Source organism: Leucoraja erinacea, chromosome 12, assembly GCF_028641065.1.
Source record: "Leucoraja erinacea ecotype New England chromosome 12, Leri_hhj_1, whole genome shotgun sequence".
Classification (NCBI taxonomy): Eukaryota; Metazoa; Chordata; class Chondrichthyes; order Rajiformes; family Rajidae; genus Leucoraja; species Leucoraja erinaceus.
Window position 1 is genome coordinate 21,378,127 of NC_073388.1, and position 10,004 is coordinate 21,388,130.

Sequence of the window (10,004 nt, forward strand, 5' to 3'; positions counted from 1 at the left end):
CAGGATTACGAAATGCATTTTGAAAAACTTGTGATTGTAAGGAAGTCAGTGGTTCTGGTCAAATATTTGTTCCGCCCTCTTCCTTTCTTCCATACCTTGTGAAATTGGAGAAAAGTATCAAATAAATGAAAGGTCTAATCTGAGGCTTTCAAACAAACATGTAGCAAAATATTGTTTGTAAACATTACGGACTTGAAATTCTGTAGCACTGTGCTGTTTGTTTCCCACTGGGTTTTCTGTCTAAATTTAACAACTCAATTTGTTAGGGTGGGTACTTCCTATTACGTTTTATGCTTGTGAAAATGACTTGCAAGGGATGCATACTTGATATTATAGTTCCTTGTGCATTTTGAGTCTTACTGGGAGTAATTGTCATAATGATCCACTTCAGATCAATTGTTAGTATCAGTCACAACATAGGCCAGATTGTCATTGTTTTGATTTCTATGCACTGGTAGATTTTGCTCAACTTTCTGCCATCTGTTGCAGATCATGCTATGATGACCACAGTCCTAAAACCAGCTTACATTGACCACATAGAGTCATAGACTTTAGATAAGATCAACTGAAATTTCTGCACTCAAACCTGCTTACCTCTTTCATATGTAGTATATTGGTTGTGATGTGTAAGTTGGAACTTCAGACCAGGGCTCAGAAGCAGCTTGGACAAAATTGGAGACTCCATGGGAAAAGGCTAGAAGACGCTATTTTCATAGGGACCTGTGTGTCATTTATGACCTTCTTAGGGTCTTGGCATGTCAGAGGTATCCTTTAGTCTTGCCATCATTTCCCCACTCTTACTATAAATTATAATAGAGTTTTGTGCGCAGTTCTGACAAAATATCTCAGAACTGAAATGTTATCTCAGTTCCTCTTTTTCCAGAAACCACCAGACCTGCTGAGTGTTTCCAGCAAATATTTTTTAATATTTCAGATTTCCAGTAAAGGTCGTTGTACTTATGGTGTGAGAAAATGTTGTGCAATGAGAGGGTAAATGGAAGGCAGTAATAGGTTAGAAAGATTAAACATGGGAGGTATGGTACAGGTCTGGTGGAACCAATTATCAGCGTCTCCTTGGAGTTCCACATGGTTCTATACTGCCTGGAAACCTCAGAAAAATTGTTTCAAGTAGGTACAGCAAGTAGATGATTTTTAGCTGGTAAAATAGGAGTAACTGTGACACATGGCTATTGAGCAATGGTCACAAGAGACTGCAGATGTGGGAATCTTGAACAAAAAACAAAGTGCTGAAGGCAGGTCTCAGTGGGTTAGGCAACAACTGTGGAGGGAAATGGACATACAGTTTTCCAATGAGTTTTGTGCCAGGCCAGAGTATTTGATGTTCAAACATTCACTCTGCTTAAATGCTGTGCTGCCATGTTGAAAGTGATGGCCAATTTCATCATTAATACTTGTCTTTACCAAAAGGTGGTTCCCTAAACTGCTTAGAGCAAGCACCTCACAGCCCCTGAGTTTCTGCAAAATTCTCCATATACATTCACAGGATAAGCAAACATACGTTCCTGTGAACAATCAGTTGGCCTCAATGTGCCGATTCATTTCAATATTGTACTTGTGAACAGGCATTCCATTCCCTGTTCCATCATTCCAAGGGAAAAGAATCAAGGATGTTCTCAAAACTCCCTTGAAAAAGTGTATCATTACCACCAACCCGAGGGAATCCCTCATTTACGACTCCTCAAAATAAAGGCGATGCATGTGGGATTTCATTGAGAACCTCCAGTCCATTTATTGGAAGCACGCAGGAGCCTGGCATAAACAGCACGCAGGAGCCTGGCATAAACAGCAAGACAGCATCACCTCACTAACTATCCATCAACCAACTGCATCAATCAACCTGCCCTGTCAAGCACCTCCTGCCTCACCTATGATAATGTATGTGTCAAATATTGCCCTCAACAGTCATCTCACAACCCAGAAATTGAATGAATGCAACTAATCCTCAATCCCAAGTATCGCTTATGAGGAATATACAGGTATAATTGAACAGACTGTCATGCCTTGCATTTATAAATACAACAGACATATCAAAGCAGTTTGGGCGAGCTTATATTTATATAAATCACAATACCTCCCGGTAATATTTGCCTACCTCTCTGGGGTAACTGCCAGAGAAATAGTGTCTACTGTCTGCACCCCGGGGGTTGTATACACAGAGACCCTGTGCTGATTCATTGTTGAATTAAACAGAAGGTGAATGTTTTTTGTGTAACCAGCAAGACACCATCACCTCACTAACTATCCATCAACCAACTGCATCAATCAACCTGCCCTGTCAAGCACCTCCTGCCTCACCTATGATAATGTATGTGTCAAATATTGCCCTCAACAGTCATCTCACAACCCAGAAATTGAATGAATGCAACTAATCCTCAATCCCAAGTATCGCTTATGAGGAATATACAGGTATAATTGAACAGACTGTCATGCCTTGCATTTATAAATACAACAGACATATCAAAGCAGTTTAAAGCTTATATTTATATAATCACAATGTAATATTTGCTATACTGGGTAACTGCCAGAGATAGTGTCTACTGTTGAAATGTTATATACACAGAGACAGGAGGAAGGTGAATGCTTCCTGTGGATTTGAACAGTGGCAAATAACAGTAATAGAATTGATTGGAAATCCACCAAAACTAGTGGGACGCATAAAGGAGCAGCAGCTTTCTACAGAAATGGCTGATGAACTCAGGTATGACAGACACTGCCATTACTTAGACTACGGATGATGGCCAGCTTAGATCTTGTCCACAGACTGAAGACTCCAAGTTTCAATCACCACTTCTAAACAAATGAGAATGTCTGGGCTTAATATGCAGGTGTACCTACCTTTACCATAGCAACTGTTAAATGTAAGGAATTTCCCTAATTTTGTATAGTATAATACATACAAATGAGGAAAATCTCCTCTCTATTAGAAATGTGTTAATTTTCAAATTATCTGCTATCTTTTTGCAAAAAGCACCATAAGTAAATGCTGCATTAATAAATTCTGAAAGATGTTTTCAGCCTATTAACATGCTTCTTTTCTGTTCCTTTTGCAGACAAGTCTATTATTTATCCGATAGGCATTTTGATGTTGTCCTGATTGACAAATATGGCACTGACAGGGAACGTTATATTCAACCTGTTACACCCAGTGAGCTGTTTTCATTCATTGATGAAAACATACTGCGGGCAGATGAGAGGGCTGCCCGAAGGCAAAAGGAAGATTTCTGTAGCTAAAGCTCAAACGTTATAATTTTTTTTCCAGTAGACAACAAATGCAGATGCTGGAATCTTGATTAAAAAGCACAAAGTGCTGGAGTAACTCAGTAGGTCAGGCGGCATCTCTCGAGAACATGCATAGGTGACGTTATGGATCAGGACCCTTCCCTGGTCTGAAGAAGGGCCCCGAACAGAAATGTTGCCCATCTAGGTTCTGCAGGGATGCTGCCTGACTCGTTGTGTTACTCAGGCTTTTTTTTCCTCAATGTTTCTTCCAATTTGCCTCAACGAACAATGTGATACCAGTTCAATTTGCAGACAGAAGGTTTATTCTTTCCTTATCTTCCAATGTATTAAATGTTGCCATGATCCTTTGAAATCACACATTTTCCCGCAGCTAAAAATCTGATTTTCTGTAAAAGCATAGTTGACATGTATAAAGTTCATTACATGAAAATGTATACAATTCTAGGATATTTTCTAAATGGGGGAAATGGAGAATATATCTTAGTTCATCAGGCTAGCTCTATCTGGTGGACTGAATATAATTTGCCTAAGATGTTTCTTAATTTAATTTCCTGAGATCTATACAAATCACCATAATTGAAACTTCAGAGAAAGCATTACAATTTCTATGTGATAGCTTAATTACAGTAGCTTTTAAAGATAAGCACCAGAATAATGATTATCAGTTTAGTTTTGTTTTAGTATAATGATACAGCACGGAAACAGGCCCTGTGGCCTATCGAGTCGGTGCCGACCGGCGATCCCCACACACTAGATTTAGTTCTTAGGGCTAAAGGAATCAAGGGATATGGGGGAAAAAGCAGGAATGGGGCACTGATTTTGGATGATCAGCCATGATCATATTGAATGGTGGTGCTAGCTCGAAGGGCCAAATGGCCTACTCCTACACCTATTTTCTATGTTTCTACCAACACCATCCTACACACACTAGGGACAATTTACAATTATTTCAAGCCAATTAGCCTACAAACCTGCACGTCTTTGGAATGTGGGAGGAAACCGGAGAAAATTCACACAGGTAACGGGGAGAACATACAAACTCCTTACAGACAGCACCCTTAATCAGGAGCGAACCCACGTCTCTGGCACAGTAAGGCAGCAACTCTAATGCTGTGTCAACGTGCCACTCTATTATCTGTTGCAATGATTTTAATACTGCAAGTTAGTCTATTGACAGTATATTCCAGAGGTGATGTTGCTCAGCTCCCAACTGGTATGACCAAAGCTTTTATCACAGTTTTTGCAGTCTTTACCCACAGCAATCCTTGTAACTTGTACCATGCTTTTAACATTACTATATAGTCAATGTTAAGATTAGTTTCCTAATACCTCGGCAATCTTGGATCTTATTCCTGGGATTTTGGTGAAGGAATTGATGGAATTTCTCACAATACAAATACATTTTATGTAACAAGAACAGATTGAGAGACCTTACAAGCTTATCACTATTGATAGATTTTAATTCTGTGAAGATATTATATGCTATGTATGTTCAATTTTATAATTTATGCTATATATATTCAATTAAAGTTGACCTGGTTTAAATGAAAATGTACTCTATTAAGTACAAGAATATATATTACAAGCTGGAAGTCTACAGGCATTAATGCACACTTAAACATGATTCTGGGTGTACAAAAGAAAATAGTTATATAACAGAATGGAATAATAGTTATTAAACTGTTAGATAGTGTTTTTGAAGGTTGACTCCACAAGGGTGTTTGGACCTGAACTATTAATATATAATCTCAAATCAGAATATCCTAGATTATTGAAGTCCAGTGAATTATGATTTTAAATTTACAGCTGCTATGCTTTGAGATGTGGATTCTTTGACAATGGGATGACTCACTGATTCATTGCAAGTTTTTGATGGATATCTCTTTAGCTGGAATGTATTCATGGGACTTTATCACAGCCTGTCAGAATTTGACTTTTTCAATCTGTCAGGCCAGCAAAGTGATGAAAGAAGTGCAAAACAGCTTTTACTTTTAATTTGCAAGGTAATGTAAATCAATTTTATGATACATTGATAAGGGTAGCAGATTTGTAAATTACTGTATAAGCGTTATTTGTACTGAATATTGTTCATTTAACTTCTATGTTAAATAAATTGCCTTCTAGTTTTTAGTCCAAATGTCAGTCTGATTGAGTGTCACTACATTCTGCATACAAAGATGTGATGAATCCCATAGAGAGTGGTACATCAAAGTAAACCCTATGCAATGGAAATGATTCTGGATTTTAGACTTTAAGACCAACTTATTACCATTGGCAGGGCAGCTATTAACTTGTCATCTTGGATAACTTCAGCAAATATGAAATGCCTAGTAAACCCACATAGGTTCTCAACAATTTCTGAAGAAGGGTTCTGACCCGAAACGACACCTATCCATGTTCTCCAGATATGCTGCTTACTCCAGTGACTAGAGTTGACTAGATGACTAGAGTTACTCCAGCATTTTGTGCCTTTCTTTGGTTCGCACAACACTGATCAGTTTTACTAACTATAATAACCAAAATGCTCCTTGTGATATTTCTCATCATTAAATTACATCATGTACTGTATTTCTTGACTCGACATCGATACCTCTTTCCAGTTTGTATTAGCCTTTTATAGCATCATTCTAATCTCTATTAACTTGCTAATTTTGGTACCATTTTCCTGGAGTCTCTGTTCAAATCATTGATATGAACAGCAAACAGGTATTCCTAGTATTGAATCATGGTAGATAGCACTTAGAGTGTCTTTGAGAAACATAATTGGCTACTATGTTAAAATTGAAAATTACATCCTCTTTATAGCCCTTATATTAGTATATCCCTCCCATGTGGCAGCTTGTCGAAACCTTTTCTAATGCTGTATTCAATTTTCATCATCCAAAGGGTCTTACATTTCCCTCCTGAAAATGTTTTCTCCAAATTCATTAACTTTTCCTTATCAGAAATGATAACTAGAATGGAAATTCCTGAATTAACCACTTTGATCCTTAAATGTAATTAACAGTATGTAGCCTAAGTAAATCTAGACATCTATATTACTAAAAGTCTGATCTTGACCACTTCCTGTTCTGTATATTGATTTTAGAAAAAACTTTCCCACTTAATGCTATGATTTTGGCCATCTTACTCAGTCCCCCTCCACTGTGCAGGACAAGAGGATTTTTCCCATCGATGATAAATAAAATAATTATTAGTGTTTCAAAAATGTTGAGATTCTCTCTCCTGAAGGCCACGCCCCTTCCAAAGGGACTATAAAACCCGGAAGTGTTGAGTGCCTCAGTCAGTCTCTGCAAGATGGGGGAGCGAGAGGGTCATGTCTCACAGTCTGTGAATAGCACTGAACATATGTCTACTAGTGTGGTTTTACTGACCTTAAGTGCCCTTAATGTGGTTTGAAAATGAAAATGTTGTTGTTTTTAAATAAAGCACAGCAAATGGTTGGTGGTGGTTGGTTTGAAATAAAGTACAGCAAATGGTTGGTGGTGGTTATATTGAAATAGCAAATGATTAAAAGTCTAAACTTGACAACTTCCTGTTTGCACTGTATATTGATTTTAGATAAAACGTTACCACTTACGGCTGTGATTTTTGGTCATCTTACTCAGTCCCCCTCTGCTCATCAGGTGCAGAGGATTCTTCCCATCAATGAAAAATAAAAGTGTTATTAGTGCTTAAAAAATGTTGAGAATCTCTCTCCTGTCAATCACGCCATGAAGGCCACGCCCCTTCTGGTAGGAGGGGGGAGGGGTTATAAAACCCGTAAGTGGGGGTGTGTCTCAGTCTCTGCAAGATGGGGGAGGGAGAGGTCATGACTCTGTTTGAGCTGTGAATCAACTGAACACACTGAATGTCTACTGAACTGTGAGTGTGGTGTTTTGTGTGGTTTTATGGTGGTTTCACGCTGCTTGGAATAATATGAAACTGCATTTGAATGTGGTGGCCTTGCACCCTGCATGAAATGGTAAGAAACTGCATTTGAATCTGGTGGCCTTGCACCCTGCTTGAAGTGGTATGAAACTGCACTTGAATTTGGTGGCCTTGCACCCTGCTTGAAGTGGTATGAAACTGCACTTGAATTCGTTGGCCTTGCACCCTGCTTGAAGTGGTAGGAAACTGCACCTGAATTTGATGGCCTTGCACCCTGCTTGAAGTGGTATGAAACTGCACTTGAATTTAGTGGCCTTGCACCCTGCTTGAAATGGAATTTCAAGAAATAGCCATGAGTCAACTGCCAGCCCACCAGCCGTGAGCTGCCAGCACATCAGGCTTGAGAGACTGAGCTGCTACCCCAATAATCCATTTGGCCCACAATGTCCTCTGGAAACCAGTCCCTTTAGCGCACAACACCCATACTAGCGCTCCAGAAAGCTCCCCCCCCCCCCCTTACCAGAGAAATGAAACCAGTGGAAGCAGTTGCATGTCTTGATTACTAGTTGGTGAAAAAAATAATTAGCTCTGGGTTCTGGGTTTGATCCTGACCTCAAATGCTATCTGTGTGTCGTTTGTACTTTCTCCCCGTGACTGCATTTGTTTCTCCCAGGTCCTCCAGCTTCCTCCCAACATCGCAAAGACACAATGGTTGGTAGATTAATTGGCCTCGATACAGTATGTAGGTGAATGGTATAATCTAGGAGAGAGTTGGTGGGAATGAAGGGAGAAAAGAAATGGGTTTACTGTAGGATTAGTGTAAAAGGAAGGTCAATGGATGGCACGGACTTGGTGGGCTGAATGGCCTGTTTCCATGTTGGATATATCTAATTCTCTCCTGCACTCACATTTATCAAAATTATGTACCATTTGGCATTTAATTGCCCACAAATTCATCCTCCATTATATTACTGCTAATTTAATTTGCCAATTCTATATGTAGTTTATAGCCTGCAATAATTATTATCCTTATTACATACATCTCCAATTTTCTAATTAATACAATATCCAGGATTACTTTTAATGCTTTGGGATCTATATAAACTCCATCCAATGTCTTCTGCTTTGCTTAAATACCTGGAATATTTAATTGCCCACCTTGACTCGGCTTGTACACGCTAGAATTTAGAAGATTGAGGGGGGATCTTATAGAAACGTACAAAATTCTTAAGGGGTTAGACAGGCTAGATGCAGGAAGATTGGTCACGATGTTGGGGAAGTCCAGAACAAGGGGTCACAGTTTAAGGATAAGAGGGAAGTCTTTTAGGACCGAGATGAGAGTGGTGAATCTGTGGAATTCTCTGCCACAGAAGGTAGTTGCGGCCAGTTAATTGGCTATATTTAAGAGGGAGTCAGATGTGGCCCTTGTGGCTAAAGGGATCAGGGGGTATGGAGGGAAGGCAGGTACAGGATACTGAGTTGGATGATCAGCCAAGACCATATTGAATGGTGGTGCAGGCTCGAAGGGCCGAATGGCCTACTCCTGCACCTATTTTCTATGTTTCTATAACAACTAGAATAATTCTAGAATGGCTCTTAGAGTGTGCACTTTTGTTTCTATGTGTGGCATTTATTTACATGATTGGTTGCAATTGGCAATGTGTAATCAGATAAAGTGCCTTTTGGTTTTCATGCTATCTTTCTGATTGGAGGAATGCCTTTAGGCTTAAAAATCCAGAGAACTTGATTATCATGGTCTCTTTTGTAATTTTACACCATTGCATTGTTAATTGTCTATTCGGTCCCCGCCCCCCAAAAGACCCCCACTCCTCTCCACTTTTTCATTTTAGCTTTTATCTGTAGCCTGATTTTTTTTCGTTCCATTGGGACACTGGTCCCCGCTCTATTCAGGTGAAGTCTGTTTCAACAGAACAGCTCTCTCCTTCCCCAGTACGGATGCAACTGCTCCATGAATTACAACCCATTTGTCTGACACAATTTCCGAGCCCCACTTTTAACTCTCTGGTCTTAATGATCAAGTGCCAGAGCTTTTGTGGCTCTGCTTCTCTGCGTTGGCCTTTTTTTCCTTCCACTAATTTTGTCAGAACAAATGCTGTCAGCATCCTCACATCCACTGCTTGAAAATACCAACAGGAATGGGACCTCCTTGTAGATTCTCCCTTGGCCTCTCTCCTTACTGCCACATCGTCACAATACTTTCAATATCTAGCAAAGACCAAGCAAACCTTTTTTTTAACACTTACACTAAGCCAAATAGTTTTGTCATGGTCTCTGCTATTACTTTATATTCCTTCTCTGTATCTTCACCTCATGTTCCCCAGTGACAATTGTGGCAATGGTGAGTAAAGTGTAACTATGGTACAATTTGATGCTGAACCAAATCTGAAATAATTTCCTCATATGCTGATTAAAAAGAACAGAATTAATGTTACGCAGCTAATCCTGATATTTAAAATGTTGGTACTTCCATTGACCTCCGAAGCTCAATTCCTCCTTGTATATCAACAGAGGTTGAATTTTTTGACGATCAATTGTCCCAGTCAGAACATTGCTGCAGAATGCCTCAGGGCAGTTTGTTTGACTCAATGAGTTTCAGCAATCTGATCAAAAATCTGCCCTTCATACAATGACCACAAGTGGGCATGTTTGTTGAAGAATATTCACATGATCTTGCAATCATTCTGATAATGAAGCTGACCCTGTCAGTGTGTAACAAAACCTGGACAAATTCAGAAAAGCTGATAAGTGCCAACCACACACAAAACTGCTAGGAAACTCTTATTTTCAACAACATTTATGAACTTTCCCAACTAATGTACGATTAAGAGAGGAATACTTTAACCTTTCAGCCT

At 39.3% G+C, this 10,004-nt stretch overlaps 1 protein-coding gene across 1 annotated transcript in view; it reads left to right on the forward strand.

Annotated features, from left to right (window-relative positions):
* The window catches only part of LOC129702148 (sushi repeat-containing protein SRPX2-like), a 52,345-nt gene extending 48,294 nt beyond the window's left edge, over positions 1–4,051 (forward strand). The window contains 2 exon segments of the mRNA XM_055643760.1: positions 2,595–2,719; positions 3,072–4,051. Of these exon segments, the coding sequence (XP_055499735.1) occupies positions 2,595–2,719; positions 3,072–3,252 (306 nt within the window). The 3' untranslated portion in view covers positions 3,253–4,051.
* Positions 4,052–10,004: the final 5,953 nt, after the last annotated feature.